The sequence below is a fragment of the Zeus faber genome, assembly GCF_960531495.2.
Source record: "Zeus faber genome assembly, chromosome: 1".
NCBI lineage: Eukaryota > Metazoa > Chordata > Actinopteri > Zeiformes > Zeidae > Zeus > Zeus faber.
Window position 1 is genome coordinate 36,621,025 of NC_137193.1, and position 25,807 is coordinate 36,646,831.

Consider the following 25,807-nt stretch of genomic DNA (forward strand, 5'->3'; position numbering starts at 1 on the left):
GAATTAAAAACTTCACAACTCAAGAGCACCCGACTCTTCTGACTTCCTGAATCAATGGAAAAAGAGCTGGAAAGTTTAACAAATCCTTTTACTGTAGTCACTCAGTCACTTGTAAAAAGATGAATCTTCAAAAAGAGCCAACATTTTCATTACTACTGCCCTGATTTTGAATGTGAATCAACGGATGGTCAGCTGCCCCCAATCAGAAAATCTCTGTATTCTGCTGCTTGTATGAGGACTCCGCCACCCGACATTCTTGTCAACAATGACCAATTCATTTAACTGTAATCCCAGCAGTTACATGCTGTATAAAACGTACCTGACAAATAGTGGCCACTGCTTCGAAGGCACATTTCTCCACTGATTCAGACAGCGACGGCCACCTTGTGTGCAGGTTGTCTATATCACTGCAGTAGATGCTGATCCTGTCCATTGGGCTTTCCTGAATCAAAGCGTTCCTAAGTGAAGCGTTTCAAACTCTACCAGACAAAGCCATGTATAGTCAAATAAAAGGCACTTTTACCGTTCTTAGTTTTCCTTCAAAGTCATCTACAAAGGGGCTTGTCCAGAATGAAGTGGATCTATTTTGATTGCAGGTGAAGGAGATTAGCCGATTCCAAACCTAGAGCATGACACAAGGGGAGAACTTTGGCACCTTGCTTCCCACAGTGAATGTCAGCGAGAACTTCCAGGCAAGATTCAATGAAATACAAACATCTTTTAGCACAGTTGTTATCATCTATCTATTGTCTACTAGCTACTGCTATTACTGATGAACACTGAGGGCGCCTACAGACTACACGACTGTCAACATCCTAATGTCACTGGGGCGTTCAGACTTTTTTTTTTGTCTTGTGGACGTAGCAGTGTTCAAACTACACGATGTGCCCCAGATGGGGGTTTTCAGACGACAATACTACTACACTACTACATGATCTTACACTTGGCGAGAGCTGCTGTCTCGCACAAACACACGCAAGACCTGGTGGACTATGTGTATTTTTCCACGTGACTTTGCCAAAAGTTACAGCAAAAACGAGTGGAGCTTTTATAATGAACAAAGGTTTATTTTTTTAGTCGCGTCTTGAATCTTGAATTACTACTTGAAGTCCTAAAGAGTCAAAAGCAACGAAAACACTTGATGTTCGATTACTTTTATATACATTACAAGCGTTCCATATACACTTCTATATTACCCCCCCCCATTTCCCCTGCCAGATATCTGTCAGGCATGTGGTTCGGCGATCCCTCAAATCGCGTGAACACAGTGGTCACCCAGTGACCTTCCAATTTCATTCTGATCATTGGTCGCTTTGAGCTTTGTTCGGCAAATGGAAAATCAGGCTAAAATAACCGTTTGCACTCTGCATTAGTAAGTGCTGCTATGCCTGTCTGACCCTGCCAACCATATGTGTTACATTGTTATCAAGCTAAACAATTAACTGAAGCTGTGAAAAGTCAAACCTTAATCTCTTCTGTTGAGTTAAAATGTGGACCACTCTTAAGCAGTTTTTTCGGAAATGTATTTCTTCTCCACTCTCTCACTGTTTCTAGTGTCTCTTCCAGTGCCTCTATATGAAGTCTCTCTCCAAACTGCAACAAGATCATTTAAACACAAGGTTAATTAAACTTGGTAAGAGGAAAACAACTTATATAGTAACCATTTAAATCTGTTTCGATAAGGACCATGAGATTCCAACCTTGGCATCATCGAATGAGTTTGCGATCAGACGGACCAAGTCCAGGAACTGTAATGGAATGTCACAGTGACGTTGTTCCATTGAGAAACGGCAGATCATACCAAGAAGTCCCACTGCTGTTTTGAAACAACTCTCTATGTATTCTCCATCATAACTGTAAAGAAAAAAATAGATTACAGTGAGAGAAATCCCAATCCTCTAATTTATTGTTTTCAGCATGTCCACCCAGGTTTTCATATCTTGATAGTTCTCCTCTCCCCAACATCATGTTAGTTTGTAAGTTACTAAAATACATCAAATTGATGGCTCCTAAAGGGAGTGTTTGCGCAATTGTATGGTGAATGTTGATTAATTTTACTGTAGATGAATTAGCCGGTGGGGGGGGGGACTGACCTGTCTAACATGCTCATTTAAACCTCTAAACGACACGCTTAACAAGACAGGCGTCACAGTCCTTACTAATGGCACACAAGTAGCCAGACGTTGTACTCTTCCCTTTTCCTATGGACACAACTCAAATGTGTGCGCAACTGAGCAGGACAGACAAGCCCTCTTGCTGGATGAGCTTGGTTTCAGGTCTTTGTTCCCTCGGCTGTAAGGTTCATACTTGGGATGAATGTTCTGACTTGAAGCCCAGTGTCAATGGAAGCAGCCCTGCGGCCCTCCGGTGCTGTGTGGTTGATGCCGCTATTGTTGGTACTGCACTCATACATCTGTCTATGAGTGTAGGGATTTGGGTTCAGCTGTAGCTTCAGTTTGAATACAAAGTTTAAACGTTTGAAATGTTTTCAAGGATATAAACCTCAGAGGCTCATATTTCCATCTCTTTTGAGGTGAATTTACAAGTGTCATTGTATCATAATTTGTTATACTGACACACATGGACCAACAATTCTTAAGCTTATGTGGATTTGCAGACCACCATTGACCATTGCAGCCATATTAAGTTTACCTGTTTTGCTGAGTGTTTGCCCGTGTGATGAGAACAGCAACCAAATTTCCCAGACCCTGTCAAAGCAAACCAAGTTTTTTTAATTAAACCTATTTAATACAACACTGTTATATACTACAAGTGTAACTGGAGACTAATATTGTTGATAGTGTTATGCAGAATATATATATTTATTTTGAAAATGATAAAACAGTACAAACCTTGTATTCAATATCCCTGTTCGATGTTTTTCCCAGACTGAACTGCAGGAAATGAAGGATGTCCAGAAGCTCCACATGAGCATTGGATAAGAATCTCTTTGCATCATCCAGATTCAACAGCGACAACCACTGGAATCCCAGGAGACGATCAATGTCAACCAAGTGTTGATTTCCATTCATCAGAGTGAGCGGGCTGCTGAAGTATATAGAAAGGAAAAAAAAATACAGGTTTACTAATTTTAAATTTAATGTGGCAAACTATTAATCTTTAATATCTGTTAGTATTGAAAAAGTCCTTACCAAGCACCAATTAAACCATTAACAAAACATGACATAATGTGGCTCTTTGCATTTACTGATTCTGAATGTTTGTGTATTGGATTGTACATTGGCAGGTAGTGATATTTATGTATTACACATATCAGGAAAAGGAGGGTTACTACGGAAACAGATTCTGCTGCTTCAGCTACAGTACTAGGGCTTCATTTCTGGTCATGCCAACCACCTCTCCTTGGAGCTCCTTGCTCTCACTGAGACGTGGATTAAACTGGAAGATAGCGCAACCCCGGCTGCACTCTCCACAAACTACACGTTCTCCCACACATCCAGACTATCTGGCGTGGTGGTGGGACTGGCCTGCTAATTTCCAACACATGGAAATTTAATCCACTGCTGCCTTTAAACAACTTTGTCTCCTTTGAATATCATGCTCCGGTGAAAGCCTATGTGGTCGTCATCTACCGTCCACCAGGACAACTAGGTGACTTCCTACATGAGCTTGACACCCTGCTGTCATCAATCCCTGAGCACGAGTGTCCCATGCTCGTCCTCGGAGACATGAACATCCACTTGGACAGTGCGAGCTCGGCTGACTTCCTGTCTTTGGTTCGCTCATTCGACCTAGACAGGTCCCGACTCCACCGACTCACAAGGCTGGCAAAGAGCTTGATCTCATTCTTGCTCGGAGCTGCACCACGGACAACCTAAGGGTCACTCCTCTTCTTCTCTCAGACCACTTCTTCATCCACTTCAATGTCCAGCTACCAAAACAACCCCCCACCTCCCCACCCATGGTTACTATCCGCCGCAATCTCCGCAACTTGTCTCCCACCCACTTCTCCTCTGTGCTCTCCTCTTCTCTTCCGCCCCACGGCACTTTCTCCTCTCTGCAGGTTAATGATGCCACTGATTCTGTCTGCTCCACCTTGAGCTCATGTCTGGATAGCCTGTGTCCACTATCCACCAGACCTGCTCGATCAACCCAGTCGCACCCTTGGCTGACTGACACCCTCCGGACAATGCGCACTGACCTCAGAGCAGCCGAGAGGAAATGCCACAAATTCAAAACAATTGAAGATCTTGCAAGCTACCAGACACTGCTGTCCTCCTTCTCTTCCAGCATCACTACTGCAAAGAAGGCCTTCTTCAACGATAGGATCAACGGTGCCACAGACACACGTAAGTTATTCTCCACCTTCAAGTCTCTGCTTTACTCTCCACCACCTCCCCCAGCTACTAACCTCACTGCTGACTGCCTTGCCTCCTTTTTTACTAACAAAGTGGCAGCCATCAGCAGCCAATTCACTAAACAACTTACTCACAACCTGTCTTCTCCAGCCCTAGGCTCATCGTTCCCTGGTTTCACCCCCTTCGCTGAAAGTGAGGTATCTAAACTACTAACATGTAGCCGTCCTACTACCTGTCAGCTAGATCCGATCCCATCTAACCTCCTTCAAGCCATATCACCGACTATCACCCCGGCAATCACACATATGATTAATTCTTCCCTAACTTTCGGCACTTTCCCCTCCACTTTCAAAGTGGGTAGGGTCGCACACTGCTCAAAAAACCTTCACTCGATCCCAATCAAGTAGAAAACTATCGGCCGGTCTCTCTCCTTCCATTCCTTTCCAAAACCATAGACAGGGCGGTCTCTAGACAGGTTACAGAATACCGGTCAAGAAACAACCTTCTCGATACACTTCAATCTGGCTTCAAAAGTGGTCACTCCACCGAAACAGCCGTTGTCTGTGACAGAGGCCTTAAAAACTGCTAGAGCTGCTGCCGAATCCTCGGTTCTCATTCTGCTAGACTTATCAGCTGCTTTTGACACTGTCCATCACAGCATACTCCTGTCCATACTCTCAAGTATGGGCATATCGGGCAGTGCACTTTCCTGGTTTGAATCTTACCTTACTGGGCGCTCGTTCAGTGTGACATGGCAAGGCCAGCTGTCTGTGCCTCCCAACCTCACCACAGGAGTGCCCCACAACAATATCACAACATTGATATTAAAATTGACTCTCTATCTCTTGTTCCTACCGAGGCTGCAAGGAATCTAAGTGTCATTATTGATGACCAACTGACATTCTCGGACCATGTTGCCACCGTCTTCCAGTCCTGCCGCTTCGCACTATTCAACATCCGAAAAGTCAGGCTGTACCTGACCCAATATGCCACTCAACTGCTGGTACAAACCTTGGTGATGTCCCGTCTCGACTACTGCAACGCTCTCTTAACAGGTTTGCCGGCCTGTGCGGTGAAGCCACTACAGATGATACAGAATGCGGCGGCGCGACTGGTGTTCAACCAGCCAAAGAGGGCACATGTCACTCCGCTGCTCATCGAGCTCCACTGGCTACCTGTAGCCGCCCGCATCAAGTTCAAGTCTCTTATGCTGGCCTACAGAGTGATTGTTGGGAATGCTCCCGCCTACTTAAGTGCTCTTGTAAGAGCTAATGTTGCCCCCCGGATGCTGCGCTCATCAAATGAGCGTTGCCTGGCTCTGCCGGCCGTACAACCACGGCAATCCAGGTTATTCTTATTGGTAGTTCCACGTTTGTGGAATGAGCTGCCAAAAATGACCGGAGCAGGGACCTCCCTCTCTGTCTTTAAGAAGCACTTGAAGACCCAGCTCTTCAGTGAGTACCTCCTATCCTAACTTACAATTACTTAGCACTACCTAGCAGTATTTATTGTTACACTAATGTCTCTGTCGCATTGTAGCTTGAATGTTATTCTCCCTTGTAAGTCGCTTTGGATAAAAGCGTCTGATAAATGACTAAATGTAAATGTAAATGTAAATGTCTGCTGCTATCCTGAAGTTAAAAGGGAATATAATATAGGCATATCATATAACTGCAGCCTTCAGAAACACAGATTGTTATCGTGCTGCACTTGTCCGAGGGATGCAGCAGAAAGACACCAACAAATTGGATGATTCAGTGAATTGTCAGGGATTTTTTTTGGAATGGCAGTAAAGCAGTTCAAGAGATCGCTACTATGTCAAGTTGGCATGCATATCAGCTATCAGCTTGAAATAATCTCTCACACACACGCAAATCAACTTCGTGACTTGAAAAATGTTCCCAACAAATGCCTTTGTAGGGAAGAAATTGTTCCTCGTACCCAGAGCTCCTGTATAGTGACCAACCTGTCCTGACTAATTAAGAGTCCAGCTTACTTGTATGTTGGCCCGTGTCCTGTCCAAGACTCCAACTTTAGGTTTCTAAGCGGTGAAGCCGGTTCATAAGGCTGACATTCTCCTCTCAGCAGGTGAATCAGAGGTAGAACTAAGAACCAATTCTTGGCATTTGCACTTCTAGCAGCACTGCACAACCTCTGAACTGCATCTGCAACCCTACAGTAGAGAAGAGTGTGTTTATCTGGATGAAAAGTACACTTTCAAATGGCATCAATGAACTAACACATTGTGAAGTTGGCATCATCCTTAATAGAGAAAATACATGTTCTGACAAATATTCGTATCATCTTCATCAGCATGTTACTAATATAATTAATTACCCCATTTGATCTGTTAGAGGTTTTGTGAACTCTTCCCAAAAGTCTTTGAAATGGTGCGGTGGCATTTTAGGCAGGCAGAGAAGGTCACATATTTTCGAGAGTGGGTCTTGCGGGAGACCTTTCAGATACTTGGTGCAAACAAGTATGGCAGTAACTCCTGCACACAGCTGATGAGTGAAGTGGGCGGATCCTTGCTGGGAAATCACACGGTTCACAAGGAATTCGCTCAACAGCCTTTGAACCTGTAAAAACAATACACGTTAGACATCTTTGTTTCCTTGCTGGATTTGGACTCAAAGATCCCTATGTGTCCAAATCAACCAAGGATCAGTATTATTAACCCTTCAATGTACCTGTTTTTCACCATATGGTATGCTCCAATTTCTCTGTCCTCTGTCATGGACCAAGGCACGGCTGTATCCATGACAGAACTGTTGCATCATGTAGAGGAAGTCCTCCAAACCTTGTTTGCTCCAGGTTTTAGGTTGATCAAAGATTTTCCCCAGCATAGTCATCCCAGCGTGATTTCTCCCATCTATAACGTATTTCTCGGCATTTCTCCACCAACTTTCTGACAGTTTTGGACGGATCACGTCGTCATATTGGTGCCATCCCCCTTAAATTCAGAGTTGTACAAATATTAATGATTCATTTTTATAAAGATACATGTTGTATGCAGTATTTGGGCAACTTGTCTGATTTTATACATTTGTATTTGTGACACTTGCCATCACAATTGAACTGTTAATTATTTTTTATAGACTGGATTTAATGAGACTAAATCGCTTTATATCCTCATCTGGACTGATATACAAAATAACAGACACCCGACAATACAGGACACGAGAAGCAGTGCCACATTTTCCTTCAGAACAGCTTCAACCTTTCTTGGAATGCTGTCAAGTCTTAAACTGTGTGTTGCAGGGTTTTGCTATATTCCTTAAGAAGAAAAGCCTCCAGTTCATTGAGGGAGGAAGGAAACGGAAATCTACTTCACACAGCTCACTCCAGAACTTCCCATACAAAGGTTCAGTGATGTTAAGATCAAGTGCCATGTTCTCTTGAGAGAGGCCGGAATCAGGAGGCTCTGGGCTTCCCCACATCACCATGCTGACTTCCTCAAGTCATCTTCCCCAAATCCTAGTGCCCTCTCTCTGGTGGCTTCCAGTTCAGTGATTATCTGTGGTCTGACTCAGGTTGACTTTTTAATCGCAGGTGGGGATTCTGCATCTGGTCAGAGTAAAATGTGTCAATATTGATTAGCTGTGTCCACATCGTTCCATAATAGGCCAGCCACACACACAGCTCCTACTCTACACAGAGCCTATAAAGTTCACTGTGCAGTGCATTTGGAGACACGCTGATGCTGGGACGAATGTGCAGGGGACCGGAGATCGCTTTTCTCCATTTCTCCACTGTCCTGATTCGAGGTGGAACGGGTCAGTCCTGTCGGTTCGTTTCATACAAGTATAAAACAAATAAATCTGAAATAAAAACAGGCACCGTGGGAGAGGGGAAGGGGGGTCGCTTGCACCATCGGTAGTTACGCCACTGACGACAGACGTTGCTTTTTCACGTGTCAGCAGACTAATTTGCATAATCTTCAGAGGTCTTTACACAGAACGGGCTGAAGGAACCTTTTAGTTCCTGTGCATTGTGTTGCCCTGGTATGAAATTCGCTTTATAAATAGTGTGACTTGACTTGACTTGACTTGGAAAAAGGTTCCTGGGACTAAAAGTTCTGGGTACTTTGGGTGGAAACATGGCTTATGACACACTAATCAGGAGTTCATGGCCCCATCATCTGATGCTGCAGAGGACTGAATATTTATTGGGTGGGTAGGGTGGCACAGTGCATATCAAAGTGCTTATGGTCAGAGCTCTTTTATAGTGGACACATATTGCTAATTGGTAGTCAACCTAATATGACCCGGCACTGCAGCTGCAATTGTGTTTTGGATACTTCAAAGAAGTAACTAAATCACAGAATCAACAGAACTCCTTTTTTTCCTTCTTTCTGTTTCTGCTATGTTGTCTGCCCCCTGGAGTTGTGATAGCACTGTCTCCTCTGTGATACATATATCATCTACTGTGGTATACACCGTGACATATTCACTGTGCATTGTCCTTTTTTACTCAAGCATGACTTTAGCATGACTTGTGTGGATTTTGTGTCTAGTTTGACTCAAGACAATAAGTCTGACAAAGTTTAAGTGAGGTAGTCCAGATTTATACAAAAACAAGACAATATACGGTGTACATTAGTGTGAATACCTTTTTGTGTTAGAAGATCCTGTCTGATAAACAAGCACCTATTGGTGTAGGGGTCTGAGCTGCTCTCATAGATGACCTCATAGTTGGATTGGTAACGGTCTTCCTCAAGGTGCTTGTAAACAATGTATTTGTAAGGTATGCTGTGATTCATATACTCTTTTGGAATATCACAGCACCCTTCCACCAGGTAACTCTGGTCATTCAGATCTCTGTGTAAAAGAAAGCAATCACTATTAGAGGTAATATATGCAGAGGCATGATAAACCTGAGGAATTTATGAACGTTCAGATTCCATTCTCTTTCAGTTACCGCACACAAAAATTAGCTACTAAATTCGAAAACTCTGGTGAACTTTAAAGGAGGTCATACTGAATGATGAACATCTCTGGTCCATTTTTGTCCCAGCTTCCAAACAAATATGCGGATCGTAGGAAGATCCTGTCCTCTTTGGGGTTAAGTTGGAACTCTTGTGATGTGATAGCGCGGAAGTACACAGTCAGGAGATCGCCACCAGGAGCACGCTGTTTGCTTGGAGAGCTATTGGAAATAAAGCACATTTTTAGATTTTCTCTAAGCAGAAGTGAAAGAAGTGCTGAAGTGAAATGACTATTGTATGAAGAAGTGTAGCTTGGCAGTAAAATTGGTTAGGTTGGGGTTTCTATTGACTTTGCAGCCAGTGGGGTGTAGGATTATACTAATAGAACCAATATACTTGCAGCATTATACTTGTAAGTTGGATATAATTTTGTATGCTGACCAATGTTGAACATGCATTAATGAACAGGACTTTCACATAATAGTGCAGTGCAATATTGCACGTTTTAACTTTGGCCATTTTTACTTGATGGAACACCACTGGATTTGTTCTTCATTTTCACCCATTTGCAGTGATAACTTTGAATCTTCTAACAAGCAAAACTTGATTGCATGTATTTGTTTTGTCACCTGCACCAATGTAAGTGTGCAGTTCAAAATGACAACATTTAAAATGTATAGACCTGCTTTTACTGTGATCCATGGGAACTCTGCTGTAAATTGTGGGTAAATGCTAAACTTACGGCTGTTGCAGAAGCTGCTGTCTTTCAGGGACACTTGCAGTCTCAGGGTGGCTCTCATCTGTGTTGCCCTGGTTACCAATTGAGAGTGAAGTCTTTAGAGTTATTTTGTACACAAAGTCAGTATGTGAGCGTTTTTAATGTCTGAAACCACACCATGCATCAAATAGTATGTGAAAACCAGGATGGCACACTATATGCGGTTAAATATTGTCGTATTTGATTAAAAAGTAAAGTAAAACAAAACATCCAAAGTTAAACCAGGGTTGCACAAAACAAGAACAATTTAAGCAAATTTCAATGTCATACACATTAGTAATCAAAGAACCCAATGACGAAACAAATAGTAATATTAGTAGACTTTAGATTGAGACTATACCTCGGTGTCCTGTGCAGCTGAGGTTGAGGTCGTCGTCACGTTTCTTTGTCTGACCGATTGACATGAGTGGGACCCAGGCTGGCTGTCTTTCCTCCCACCGGCTTGGGCTTGGTTCTGGGGACCACCATCCTCTGGGCTCCTGGACGGCTCCAACCTCCCGCTCTTTGGGGCGTCAGAAGAACTCTGCTTTGCTGCAGAGCCCGATTCCTCTGCCTGTCGCCCTGACACCTCAGGCCCAGTGGGACATCTGTGTGCGGTGGAAATCAGTGACGACGCCGAACCCGGCAATGGTTTGGATTGGTTGTTTCCCGCTGCCAGATGCTCATCTATGGAAGGATTTCTGTAACACAATTCACAAATGAATATATATCTCTTCACCCACAAATAAATACTTCAGGCCACAAATCTGTATTTATATTTTTAGATGCAAAAAACCCCCAGAAACATAAATATCCCTTTCCATCCACAAATAATTAAGATCTTACCTATGTTGCATAAACCATTTTACAAAATAGTGTAGACTCATTTACATGCAATTCAAATTTTTAAATCACCTACAACTTTCAAATGCTTAAATACGCATTCAAATGGTTGATTCACTTGTGGATCGCTTTGTATTTTTATTTTTGATGACATGCTCGTCATCGGTGGGGAGTGGGGGGGGGGGGGGGGGTGGAGTGGATGCACAGACTGGATCCTGGAGTGGAGTGGGCTCTCACTGTTTTTACATGCATTTGGTTGCGCTTCGCCTATCTCTCCCAGTGGCGAAACTCATACTCAGTACATTCACAACACAATAGGCCTCGGGTTTGCGCGACGGGTCGGGTACGAGCTATGTGGGATGAATGTGGCGGGCAGCTGCGATCTTGCCCATCACGCTCCTGCCCCGACGTGCTTCTCGTCCGTCCTGGAGATTTTAATCCCACTTATATTAGCCTAGAACACATACCCGCACATAAATCCTACTCTGAACAACACTCCACCAGACCAGGGTAGGAGAGGTAGGAGGGGTGCGAGTCATTCGGGTTTGACTTGCTTGGAGGACTCGTACCCCCACACCCCGCAATTTTGACTGCAATTGCCAACAGCACACATTGAGCACTGGGGTTTTACGGCGTGGCAGAGCACTGGTGGGTTGGTGTGGGGGCGTGGTTGGACAGGGGTCGACCGGGTGGGCCCCCTGCCGATTGGGCTGGAGTCCTGGCGGCTCGCACCTGGTGGTTTCTGGTGTGCTGCGACCTGGCGGGGCTGCGGAGAGCGCCGCTGGGTGACTTCCGGGGTCCCTGGGGGGCCGCTTGCTGGTGTGGGTTGATTGATTTAAAGCACCAATTCATTTCATATTGGCATATAATTAATTATGAAAAATATTTCCACAACCTCATACTGTACTTTTCATCCCTCTCTCTATTTATTTTTAACTCAACTAAAAGTTTTATGAACTGTCTGAACACCACCACCACCACGGCTCCCCGCCACCAAAGGAGGCGTCTCCCTCCGATCCCGGAGTGGAGACGCTCCTCCGGTTCGGAGACTGGCTTGGAGCAGTGCTGGAGTGGCTCGAAGCCCAATGGGGAGTGTGGCATTCCCTCCACTCTGTGCTCAGCCGGGGATGGGGGCTCTGTTCCCGCTCCATTGGCGTGGGGTACGTGCCCAGACATGTCAATCATTGCTTTTTTCCGAATTATAACACAGCAATTTTGGTAGAAGAAATATCTGTATCATCTTGTCATTTGTGCTTTTTCCGAATAACTTATTCGGATACACACCTACTTACCACTGTCTTGCTTTCTTTTTTCCTAATCCTCTTTTTTTCCTCTTTCTTTTTTCACTTCCAGATGGATAACTCCTTCATTTTCCTTCATTGACTTTCAATTCAAACTTTGAGAATGTTACGGCAATCATCATGCAAGTTGATAGGTCCCCTTTATGGAGGTTTGCTAATGAGATCATTACAAATCATCCACTGGTTGTTTAAGGGGGGATAATCCACATCGCTGTGGAGTAAAATTTGGTGGCCCTGAGGCCCCAAGCAGTTGCCTGCCTTGCCTGTTCACAAGCTGCGCGTCTGCACAGTTCTTTTTCGAATAACCTCAATCTTCTGCAGCTGTGTCCCCTGCCGGTTGCCAATGCTGGCTCTCTGCAGATGGCGCCAAAACCACTACCCACTACCACAGTCCCCAGTTACTGGCAGTTGCCATGGTGATGGTTGTTTATCAGAATCAGAATCAGAATCAGAAATACTGCCAAATTTCTAGGTCAAAATACACTTTTAATAGCTCATTCTCACTCTATATTAAATGTATTTCATTCTTTTGATAGTTGTATTATTCTACTTTGTAAATGCATTTTGCTTTGCTTTCATTGTTACTGTTTGATGAGTCCAACTCTCGGTTTATTTGGTTCACGCACCGTGAGCGGGAGAGAACTTCATGAATGATGAACGACTCAGAAGAGTCGGTTGAGCTCTGAGTGGCAAATGGAACTTTCACAGGAGTCGTTTAATTCCGTCAAAATTTAACTTTTATTCGCTATGAACCAGTCGTTTATGAGTCTTGTGTCAGTACCAGTGCGGCGGCACACGCGGAACTACACACCTTCCGCGGGGAAAAATTGTTCACGACAATGTGGCAAACTATTAAATTGTAAGGGTTGAAAAAATATGGAAACATATTTACATCACATATAAATGATGCTATAATTATTTATAAAATTGTTTACACAACACAAGTAAGACATTATTTCTATGTGGATAGAGATGGATATTTCTGTTTGGCCCATGGCTTTCACTTATTTTCCACCAACAGCCTTTTACGCCAGAATGATAGGGGTGACAACACGCTCACACTTGAATTGTATGATAAGTGGATACGTTTGGATAAGTGAAAGCCTTAGGCCTTACAATAAGTTGAAAACCTTTTCTATTTCTCAAGATCCCCAGCTCCATGGGCACCTGACGCTTAACTTAAGTAAACTATGCTGCTATTCAACAAGGCCAACGGTAGGGGGCAACAATATATGTGAAATGGCTCCATCAGTTTCTGTGGTTTTTTGCAATCAAAAATCTTAATAAGAATTGTGAAACAAAATTCCTTCCATACTCATCTGGACGGTCAGCTGCAGAGCTGGTCTCCATCTGCGCTTCGTGTGGCTGGTCCTGGGGCCAAGCGCCACCTCTGGCGTCAGCCTCCGAGTCAGCACTGCTCGGCTGCTCCTGAAATTAATATACAATAGAGATGGAAAGAGAGCGATGGAAAAGCAAGGAGCTTCTAATAACAAATGTAATTTTCTTAAAAATACAGCAGATATTTTCACACTTAAACACATGTGAATGTAACAGTGTTAATATGTTGGTTAAATCCTGCATAAATGTGGACAGTGCCACCCTGTGGTGCTACGGGGTAATTTCATTTGTGACTGCTTACTGTGGTAAGTCTCATGTACTGACTGGTCTTGAATAAATCGGCCATAAAAGCTGTTAAAACAACATATATACACGTGTAATTTGTAGATTTTGATTGGGCACATGTTTAGCAGGCTGGTATCAAATAATGAATGCATTGTGTTTTTATAACCGAGTGTTGAAACCTAATGTTAACGTGTGGGTTTTGTCTAGCTGATGCAATCCATGTACTCTTTGTAGGGAGGCTGTATTTGTCCTGACGAAAACTGAGAGGTTGACCATTCTTCGTGTTTTGTGTTTTTTGCATTATTGCAGGTAAACATTTATTTTGATGTATGAATGTTTCTTATATTGTAGTTATTTGAAATGATACACTTATAGTGAGTGGGCTGCTTAATGAGAGAATGGGGTGATGCAGTTCCAGTTATTTTCTGGTTTTCTTTTATACACATGTATTTTATTTCAACCAAGAAAAAAATGTAAACCACTATATGATCCAGCTATATCCAAATGTTAGATCTAGACTTACAAGTACATAGCCACACTGTATTATTAACAGTTGCGCAATGACTGCTTGCTGTGGGAGGCTGTATTTGTCCTAACGAAGATGGAGAGATTGACCATTCTTCATATTTTGTGCTGCATTATTGCAGCTAGGCAATAAACAGAACACTATCATCCACCACTCCTGAGACTCGGGCCTGTTGTTGCCAGGGGACGGGACAGACAGGTCACATGAACACAGAAAACAAGGTGACCTCTTGTTGAGAAACGCAAACTTCTGCTGAACTTTATATTGAAATTGCTCAGATTCAGATTCAGAGTCCCTGTGAGTTTAGTATCATCAATAATGTTGTCAGTTCTAATTACTTTATTAAAAAACTGAAGTAAATCTGCTACATATTTTTGTGATTGGTAGAAAATATTGAGAATTGGATCAAAAATCTTTAACGCCCGTCCCTTGTTGTGCAGGATTCCGGACACAGCAAAAAGTTTTCCTTGTTGTTTATGGCTGTAGCACTGAACGATAAGACACAGAATGAGATGAATCAAGAAAGGTTAACCTTATTAGAGTTATCAGGTGAATAACTGAATGCCAGAGAAGTGGTGTGGTTGTGCCCCACCTAGAGCCTTCTAGAACAACATGTTCTCTTTCAGTTTCATATTGAATGAAGACAAGCAGTGTAAAGGCAGTAAGGGCAATCCAGCTTGTATTCAGCGGTTCTACCTTTGACTGAGTGGCTGGGCAGTGAGGCTCTTCATCATGACTCCTCTTCCTCACAGCATCGCTCCCTGGGGATGGACATAAAGACACAACAGTTATTATTTACATCACAAACATTTATGATAAACACACACAGCATTGGAAAAATACCTTTCAACAAGTGTTTTGAGTCTCCCTGACAATCACATTTTTATTAATACTCTTAAATAGAGAGAGTCTCCAATTGGAACAATAATTGGTCAAAGTTGTTTAAACTGTGGAGAAAAAACAACTATGCTACCTTCATTAACGTTGATTGGCTGATTGGTTGATTGGTCAGGCTCCCGACCAGAAGGCTGCTGGTCTTCCCTCCCACTGGCTTGGGCTCGGTTCTGGGGACCACCATCCTCTGGGCTCCTTCTCTCTGGGGCGTCAGGAGAGCGTGGATTCTCTGTGTAATGCAATTTGGCCGTAAAATGTTTTATTATTGTGGCAATGTTATATCCAGTTAAACATTAAGAGTATGAACAGGACATTAAAGTGTCAGACAATAATTCTCAAGGTTCGGAAAAGCCAGTACCTCAATTCATATTTCAATGTAGTTCATATTTCATGCAATGTTTTTTAATATATAGTTACATATTTATTTATAATATATAGAGCTCAAGAATTAGGCCTAAAATGGCCATTACCGGAATCAGATAACTCCGCCGCCCTCTTATTGAAGGTTCCTTTGAATCTACTGGGAACACTAGATGTATTAGTACAGTAAACTGTATTTGTATGATTTTTATGTACAGTCAGTTCTTTCACAAAGTATAAATGATTGTACGTCATAATGTTGAGAGGTGAGTGCAGAGCTCAAAAGGACAGATTGCTACTGTTTCATAACTGAGCGTTTCCTTTAACCACACCTGTTATATTTTTACATCTGAAAAGATGGTTTATCATTCTGCTGATTCATTCAACTCCAAATGCGATAAATACCACTTCTCAATGCATCACATTTGTATCAATGAGGGAATCCATCAACGTGAATGCAGTTTGCACATTTCTTTTGCAGTTTATCCAGAGCTTTGTGGGTGCGGTCGTTTCCGCAGGGGCACCTCGCTGTGGGGAGGAAGCGTGTCTGCGCGTCCGCGCCTCTTACCGTTCTGCGCAAGTGCAGACGGCCGAGTAGCACTGGCCCCACGTGTTTCTGTCTGCTGTCCCCTTTTTGCTCCTGGAACAATGTCAATGTCCCCGGTGTGGGACTAATAAAGGCTTATCTTATCTTATCTTATCTTATTAATAATAATGTGTGAAAAAAATTGTTTTGTACCTATTTCGCACCAATATAACTGAGTATTTGTTTTTTTCTCTCTGGTGTTAACTTTTCAAACCTAGTTTTTAGTTTGGTTTTAGTCAATTGTACAGGGATGCAAAAACATGTATGTGAAAGAAGGTCTGCAATATACTTGAGGTGGTAGCCGACGGTGTTCCGGGTTCCTTGAATGCATCACTTCTGACACGCATTACAGTTTTCCAAGCCCGTAACTTGATATCAGAGAACAAGTCCACTAGTCGATCGATCGTGAATGCAGTAGACACAAGTCCCCCTAATTGACATGAAAAAAGCGACATTCGCCGAAAAGCAAGTTGTTTGCATCCCTGACTGTTATGTCACTTGTGTCTGTGCGCACTGGTGCACAGGTGAGTCAATGTACGTGCAGTGTTCTGGTTCCAACTGTAACAGCAATATTTACTGTAAATATCACTAATGCAACACATTTATTTATTTTGGGGCGAAGGTTTTGTTGTTTGCTGTCGCTATTTTATGTTAAAAAACGGTTGCCAAAGGGGGCAGCCAGAGGCCACGAAATGGTTGCCAGTTGACTCAATTTGGTTGCCGAGGGCAACCCTTACCATCGAGCCCTGTAGAACCACAATTCTTTGCTGAGTACCAGCACTTCTCACGCATTCGTGATTCACCCACTTTCTCTCTCTCTTGCACACAAATCTGAACATATAGTATTACCACCTCCTTAAATATAATTTCATGATTAAGTTCTTTCAACCCATATTGCTTAAGTTGCCTGTATGGAGTTATTTTCAAGCTCTTCATACCAATAAGTCTATGGTAGTAGGCTACCACCCCTCATTTACCCAGCATGCCCTGTGGCAGACTTGTTATTTAATTTCATCATTTGACAAAAAACAAGGCAGATTTTATGGGTCCTTTCTGTGTTCGGAAGTCGCAGTGTTATGATCGTGGACTTTGTGGTTTAAATTTCAGTTCCGCAGCGGTATGCGTCGTTAAACCTTGTTTCTAAACTTCTGAACCCAAGGCACGTCGTAGCTTTTTTCAAAAGCCTTATTTGGGATTAATATCCTATTTAAAATGAAATAAACAAGTTTCAACGCAATTTAGCGGCACGTAAAATGTTGTTAAAGCGGCTCAAATTTAATCATGCAACAAGGACAACAATGATATATACGTATAAATTATCTTTCAATTGTATGTATATTGTATTGTGTAGATATATATTTTCTTTTTCCTTCTACCTGACTTTGGTTTGCAGTTCATCTATTTGACAAAGGAAATCATGTTTTTGCCTGTGAGTAGTTTATGCTCATATTAACAGTGTTTCTATAATTGGTCAAAGTTGTTTAAACTGTGGAGAAAAAACAACTATGCTACCTTCATTAACGTTGATTGGCTGATTGGTTGATTGGTCAGGCTCCTGACCAGAAGGCTGCTGGTCTTCCCTCCCACCGGCTTGGGCTTGGTTCTGGGGACCACCATCCTCTGGGCTCCTGGACGGCTCCAACCTCCCGCTCTTTGAGGCGTCAGAAGAACTCTGCTTTGCTGCAGAGCCCGATTCCTCTGCCTGTCGCCCTGACACCTCAGGCCCAGTGGGACATCTGTGTGCGGTCGAAATCAGTGACGACGCCGAACCCGGCAACGGTTTGGATTGGTTGTTTCCCGCTGCCAGATGCTCATCTATGGAAGGATTTCTGTAACACAATTCACAAATGAATATATATCTCTTCAACCACAAATAAATACTTCAGGCCACAAATCTGTATTTATATTTTTAAATGCAAAAAAACCTCAGAAACATAAATATCCCTTTCCATCCACAAATAATTAAGATCTTACCTATGTTGTATAAACCATTTTACAAAATAGTGTAGACTCATTTACATGCAATTCAAATTTTTAAATCACCTACAACTTTCAAATGCTTAAATACGCATTCAAATGGTTGATTCACTTGTGGATCGCTTTGTACTTTTATTTTTGATGACATGCTCGTCATCGGTGGGGAGTGGGGGGGGGGGGTGGAGTGGATGCACAGACTGGATCCTGGAGTGGAGTGGGCTCTCACTGTTTTTACATGCATTTGGTTGCGCTTCACCTATCTCTCCCAGTGGCAAAACTCATACTCAGTACATTCACAACACAATAGGCCTCGGGTTTGCGCGACGGGTCGGGTACGAGCTATGTGGGATGAATGTGGCGGGCAGCTGCGATCTTGCCCATCACGCTCCTGCCCCGACGTGCTTCTCGTCCGTCCTGGAGATTTTAATCCCACTCATATTAGCCTAGAACACATACCCGCACATAAATCCTACTCTGAACAACACTCCACCAGACCAGGGTAGGAGAGGTAGGAGGGGTGCGAGTCATTCGGGTTTGACTTGCTTGGAGGACTCGTACCCCCACACCCCGCAATTTTGACTGCAATTGCCAACAGCACACATTGAGCACTGGGGTTTTACGGCGTGGCAGAGCACTGGTGGGTTGGTGTGGGGGCGTGGTTGGACAGGGGTCGACCGGGTGGGCTCCCTGCCGATTGGGCTGGAGTCCTGGCGGCTCGCACCTGGTGGTTTCTGGTGTGCTGCGACCTGGCGGGGCTGCGGAGAGCGCCGCTGGGTGACTTCCGGGGTCCCTGGGGGGCCGCTTGCTGGTGTGGGTTGATTGATTTAAAGCACCAATTCATTTCATATTGGCATATAATTAATTATGAAAAATATTTCCACAACCTCATACTGTACTTTTCATCCCTCTCTCTATTTATTTTTAACTCAACTAAAAGTTTTATGAACTGTCTGAACACCACCACCACCACGGCTCCCCGCCACCAAAGGAGGCGTCTCCCTCCAATCCCGGAGTGGAGACGCTCCTCCGGTTCGGAGACTGGCTTGGAGCAGTGCTGGAGTGGCTCGAAGCCCAATGGGGAGTGTGGCATTCCCTCCACTCTGTGCTCAGCCGGGGATGGAGGCTCTGTTCCCGCTCCATTGGCGTGGGGTACGTGCCCAGACATGTCAATCATTGCTTTTTTCCGAATTATAACACAGCAATTTTGGTAGAAGAAATATCTGTATCATCTTGTCATTTGTGCTTTTTCCGAATAACTTATTCGGATACACACCTACTTACCACTGTCTTGCTTTCTTTTTTCCTCATCCTCTTTTTTTCTCTTTCTTTTTTCACTTCCAGATGGATAACTCCTTCATTTTCCTTCATTGACTTTCAATTCAAACTTTGAGAATGTTACGGCAATCATCATGCAAGTTGATGGGTCCCCTTTATGGAGGTTTGCTACTGAGATCATTACAAATCATCCACTGGTTGTTTAAGGGGGGATAATCCACATCGCTGTGGAGTAAAATTTGGTGGCCCTGAGGCCCCAAGCAGTTGCCTGCCTTGCCTGTTCACAAGCTGCGCGTCTGCACAGTTCTTTTTCGAATAACCTCAATCTTCTGCAGCTGTGTCCCCTGCCGGTTGCCAATGCTGGCTCTCTGCAGATGGCGCCAAAACCACTACCCACTACCACAGTCCCCAGTTACTGGCAGTTGCCATGGTGATGGTTGTTTATCAGAATCAGAATCAGAATCAGAAATACTGCCAAATTTCTAGGTCAAAATACACTTTTAATAGCTCATTCTCACTCTATATTTAATGTATTTCATTCTTTTGATAGTTGTATTATTCTACTTTGTAAATGCATTTTGCTTTGCTTTCATTGTTACTGTTTGATGAGTCCAACTCTCGGTTTATTTGGTTCACGCACCGTGAGCGGGAGAGAACTTCATGAATGATGAACGACTCAGAAGAGTCGGTTGAGCTCTGAGTGGCAAATGGAACTTTCACAGGAGTCGTTTAATTCCGTCAAAATTTAACTTTTATTCGCTATGAACCAGTCGTTTATGAGTCTTGTGTCAGTACCAGTGCGGCGGCACACGCGGAACTACACACCTTCCGCGGGGAAAAATTGTTCACGACAATGTGGCAAACTATTAAATTGTAAGGGTTGAAAAAATATGGAAACATATTTACATCACATATAAATGATGCTATAATTATTTATAAAATTGTTTACACAACACAAGTAAGACATTATTTCTATGTGGATAGAGATGGATATTTCTGTTTGGCCCATGGCTTTCACTTATTTTTCACCAACAGCCTTTTACGCCAGAATGATAGGGGTGACAACACGCTCACACTTGAATTGTATGATAAGTGGATACGTTTGGATAAGTGAAAGCCTTAGGCCTTACAATAAGTTGAAAACCTTTTCTATTTCTCAAGATCCCCAGCTCCATGGGCACCTGACGCTTAACTTAAGTAAACTATGCTGCTATTCAACAAGGCCAACGGTAGGGGGCAACAATATATGTGAAATGGCTCCATCAGTTTCTGTGTTTTTTTGCAATCAAAAATCTTAATAAGAATTGTGAAACAAAATTCCTTCCATACTCATCTGGACGGTCAGCTGCAGAGCCGGTCTCCATCTGCGCTTCGTGTGGCTGGTCCTGGGGCCAAGCGCCACCTCTGGCGTCAGCCTCCGAGTCAGCACTGCTCGGCTGCTCCTGAAATTAACATACAATAGAGATGGAAAGAGAGCGATGGAAAAGCAAGGAGCTTCTTATAAAAAATGTAATTTTCTTAAAAATACAGCAGATATTTTCACACTTAAACACGTGAATGTAACAGTGTTAATATGTTGGTTACATCCTGCATAAATGTGGACAGTGCCACCCTGTGGTGCTACGGGGTAATTTCATTTGTGACTGCTTACTGTGGTAAGTCTCATGTACTGACTGGTCTTGAATAAATCGGCCATAAAAGCTGCTAAAACAACATATATACACGTGCAATTTGTAGATTTTGATTGGGCACATGTTTAGCAGGCTGGTATCAAATAATGAATGCATTGTGTTTTTATAACCGAGTGTTGAAACCTAATGTTAACGTGTGGGTTTTGTCTAGCTGATGCAATCCATGTACTCTTTGTAGGGAGGCTGTATTTGTCCTGACGAAAACTGAGAGGTTGACCGTTCTTCGTGTTTTGTGTTTTTTGCATTATTGCAGGTAAACATTTATTTTGATGTATGAATGTTTCTTATATTGTAGTTATTTGAAATGATACACTTATAGTGAGTGGGCTGCTTAATGAGAGAATGGGGTGATGCAGTTCCAGTTATTTTCTGGTTTTCTTTTATACACATGTATTTTATTTCAACCAAGAAAAAAATGTAAACCACTATATGATCCAGCTATATCCAAATGTTAGATCTAGACTTACAAGTACATAGCCACACTGTATCATTAACAGTTGCGCAATGACTGCTTGCTGTGGGAGGCTGTATTTGTCCTAACGAAGATGGAGAGATTGACCATTCTTCATATTTTGTGCTGCATTATTGCAGCTAGGCAATAAACAGAACACTATCATCCACCACTCCTGAGACTCGGGCCTGTTGTTGCCAGGGGACGGGACAGACAGGTCACATGAACACAGAAAACAAGGTGACCTCTTGTTGAGAAACGCAAACTTCTGCTGAACTTTATATTGAAATTGCTCAGATTCAGATTCAGAGTCCCTGTGAGTTTAGTATCATCAATAATGTTGTCAGTTCTAATTACTTTATTTAAAAACTGAAGTAAATCTGCTACATATTTTTGTGATTGGTAGAAAATATTGAGAATTGGATCAAAAATCTTTAACGCCCGTCCCTTGTTGTGCAGGATTCCGGACACAGCAAAAAGTTTTCCTTGTTGTTTATGGCTGTAGCACTGAACGATAAGACACAGAATGAGATGAATCAAGAAAGGTTAACCTGATTAGAGTTATCAGGTGAATAACTGAATGCCAGAGAAGTGGTGTGGTTGTGCCCCACCTAGAGCCTTCTAGAACAACATGTTCTCTTTCAGTTTCATATTGAATGAAGACAAGCAGTGTAAAGGCAGTAAGGGCAATCCAGCTTGTATTCAGCGGTTCTACCTTTGACTGAGTGGCTGGGCAGTGAGGCTCTTCATCATGACTCCTCTTCCTCACAGCATCGCTCCCTGGGGATGGACATAAAGACACAACAGTTATTATTTACATCACAAACATTTATGATAAACACACACAGCATTGGAAAAATACCTTTCAACAAGTGTTTTGAGTCTCCCTGACAATCACATTTTTATTAATACTCTTAAATAGAGAGAGTCTCCAATTGGAACAATAATTGGTCAAAGTTGTTTAAACTGTGGAGAAAAAACAACTATGCTACCTTCATTAACGTTGATTGGCTGATTGGTTGATTGGTCAGGCTCCCGACCAGAAGGCTGCTGGTCTTCCCTCCCACTGGCTTGGGCTCGGTTCTGGGGACCACCATCCTCTGGGCTCCTTCTCTCTGGGGCGTCAGGAGAGCGTGGATTCTCTGTGTAATGCAATTTGGCCGTAAAATGTTTTATTATTGTGGCAATGTTATATCCAGTTAAACATTAAGAGTATGAACAGGACATTAAAGTGTCAGACAATAATTCTCAAGGTTCGGAAAAGCCAGTACCTCAATTCATATTTCAATGTAGTTCATATTTCATGCAATGTTTTTTAATATATCGTTACATATTTATTTATAATATATAGAGCTCAAGAATTAGGCCTAAAATGGCCATTACCGGAATAAGATAACTCCGCCGCCCTCTTATTGAAGGTTCCTTTGAATCTACTGGGAACACTAGATGTATTAGTACAGTAAACTGTATTTGTATGATTTTTATGTCGTTGCCCTAAATGAAAGCTGACAGTCATTTCTTTCACAAAGTATAAATGATTGTACGTCATAATGTTGAGAGGTGAGTGCAGAGCTCAAAAGGACAGATTGCTACTGTTTCATAACTGAGCGTTTCCTTTAACCACACCTGTTATATTTTTACATCTGAAAAGATGGTTTATCATTCTGCTGATTCATTCAACTCCAAATGCGATAAATACCACTTCTCAATGCATCACATTTGTATCAATGAGGGAATCCATCAACGTGAATGCAGTTTGCACATTTCTTTTGCAGTTTATCCAGAGCTTTGTGGGTGCGGTCGTTTCCGCAGGGGCACCTCGCTGTGGGGAGGAAGCGTGTCTGCGCGTCCGCGCCTCTTACCGTTCTGCGCAAGTGCAGACGGCCGAGTAGCACTGGCCCCACGTGTTTCTGTCTGCTGTCCCCTTTTTGCTCCTGGAACAATGTCAATGTCCCCAGTGTGGGACTAATAAAGGCTTATATTATCTTATCTTATCTTATCTTATCTTATTAATAATAATGTGTGGGGGGAAAAAAACCTGTTTTATACCTGTTTCGCACCAATATAACCGAAAAAACGGAATGAATATGATTTTCTTCATTGTTATGACTTTGGGCTGGGTTATAAATTCCAAAGACTTCCTTGTACGTTTAAATCCTCACCTTGGCTCCCGGGACGCAGACTGAGCCCACACTCGTGGCAGAACTTGTTTTCCGGTCCCACTGCGGAGCGGCACCTGGGGCAGAGCATCTTAACTGTCCTGTTGAAACGAGTTCAGTTGAAAATATTAGAACTTCACCCTCTTCCATCCTTCATCATTGATCCGTTGTGCCTTTTTGCCATTCGTTCATTTCAATTTTCCTTATTTTTGTTTTGTTGTTTGTTGGAATAAAAAACACGGTTTCAGTAAATTACGGGATTCAAGATTCAAGATTCGAGCGGTTTATCGGAGGAAGATGAAGTCGTGTAAAGACACAGTGTGTGCATTAGATCTGTCTTCTCACCTTGCTCTCCATCGCCTCTTCCGCAAAAAAATGTTTCTGTTGCTGCTATATAAAGACTTGACCTACGTTTAGTTTCGCTTTCTCCGAGACACCACCCCCTGTAAACCTGTTTCATCCAGTTTGATTTTAAATGCAAACTGGAAGGAAATATTGAATCCACTGGATAGCCAAAAGTAATACTTTTAGATTATTATTTTTTTGATCATTTCCAGCAATTCACAGTTTGCACAAAATTAAGACAAAAGCCAAAACAGACCAAAGTGAGCAACAAAAGCGGCTACTAAATGACAATGTAATGTACATGAAATGTAATTGCAACCTATTTGCTATGTAATACTGAGAGTATGGAATACTGAGAGGGGCACAATGATAAATTAATTAATAAATTCATAAATAAATGGATGAAATAAAGAACTGGAATACTAATAATGGTATCCCTACCAGCTATGGAGATTCCTTGTACATCCCTGTTAGTTATACAAGTTGTGAGAATTTGTGTACAGAGTAAAAATTGATACGGTGGGTTCGGACATCCCTGACGAATGCAATGTTTCAGATCAAATTTAGAGGTCGTGCCATGCTCGATTTTGATTGAGCTATTTCTATTAGCATACGAAGTTTTAATAGCCCAAGAGAAAAAAATCCCCAAAGCCTAATTTTTCCAGGGAGCGAAGGATGAATTGGTGTTCTACTGTATCAAAGGCCTCATAGAAACGTAGACAGAGGTTAAAACTATCTTCAGATACCAGATCAGAATAGTCAAGTATGTCCAAGACAAGTCTAATATTATTGGAAATATGTATTTTTCATGAAGCCTTGACAGCATCTCATCAATAACTGTGTCCAGGCCCGCTTTAATTCTCCTGGCAAACAACAGAACAATCATTTTATAATCATTCTCGAGCAGACAGAAAGGTCTCCAATTATCAATGGGAAGCATGCCTTTTTGGGGCTTGGGAATTAGTGTGATCAGCCCTTGAGTGCGGCTAGGAGGGAGAGCATTGTTTTCTATACTTTCTGAGAATTATTAAGTATTAGTATTAATTGTAATATTGTCTTCATCGAGGGATCCTGCGGGATCCTGCCCTGTTGCCCCGAGGGAAGGATCTATCATTAGGAAATTAGGTCTCTTTGGTGGGGATTTTAATACCTTATATAATTAAATATATTATAATTAAAATAAAATAATTTGGGTATTTGGAGATATAAGGAGAATTCTATTTTCTAAGGATTCAAGTAAATGATCATTCTCAGGTTTAGTATTGTATCCGTAGACGTTACCAGTAATGATATTAATACTATTATACCTAATCAAGAGACAGATATAGTGAGGCCCACAATACCAGCACAAGCCACCCCTTACCCCTTACACCTGGAGCCGAGTGGAACATCGCAGCCGATCTCGTCCGCCAACTCTAGTTCCCCCTGGAGATCGCCACAACCTTCTTACGACCAGACATCGCGATCTGGTCTATCCCCGCGAGGACAGTTATCATTGGAGAACTGAATGTCCCATGGGAAGAGGGAATGGAGGCGGCCTACGTGAGGAAGAAGGAAAGGTATGGAGAGCTGGCAACTCTGTGTTCCCAAGCTGGGTGGAAGGCGCTCACGTACCCAGTGGAAGTCGGCTGCCGAGGCTACACTGGAGCATCCACCCAGCGATTCCCGAGGTCTCTCGGGATCATGGGCTCCAAACTCAGGAAGGCCACAAAAGACAGAGGAGGCTGAACAAGGAAGCTTTTGGCTCTGGCTCGGAAGAAAGGACAAGGCGAG

General features: G+C 42.7%; 1 protein-coding gene across 1 annotated transcript in view; it reads right to left on the reverse strand.

The window, feature by feature from the left end:
- Positions 1-24,046, reverse strand: part of LOC307247967 (E3 ubiquitin-protein ligase rnf213-alpha-like) — a gene marked incomplete at its 5' end in the record, with an annotated part of 70,626 nt that extends 46,580 nt beyond the window's left edge. Inside the window, 11 exons of the mRNA XM_080024142.1 lie at positions 9,989-10,056; positions 10,519-10,704; positions 13,463-13,575; positions 14,993-15,057; positions 15,270-15,419; positions 17,649-17,872; positions 20,718-20,830; positions 22,523-22,645; positions 23,393-23,464; positions 23,693-23,752; positions 24,035-24,046. Of these exons, the coding sequence (XP_079880268.1) occupies positions 9,989-10,056; positions 10,519-10,704; positions 13,463-13,575; positions 14,993-15,057; positions 15,270-15,419; positions 17,649-17,872; positions 20,718-20,830; positions 22,523-22,645; positions 23,393-23,464; positions 23,693-23,752; positions 24,035-24,046 (1,186 nt within the window). The remainder of the gene's footprint in view (positions 1-9,988; positions 10,057-10,518; positions 10,705-13,462; positions 13,576-14,992; positions 15,058-15,269; positions 15,420-17,648; positions 17,873-20,717; positions 20,831-22,522; positions 22,646-23,392; positions 23,465-23,692; positions 23,753-24,034) is intronic.
- Between the last annotated feature and the right edge of the window lie 1,761 nt (positions 24,047-25,807).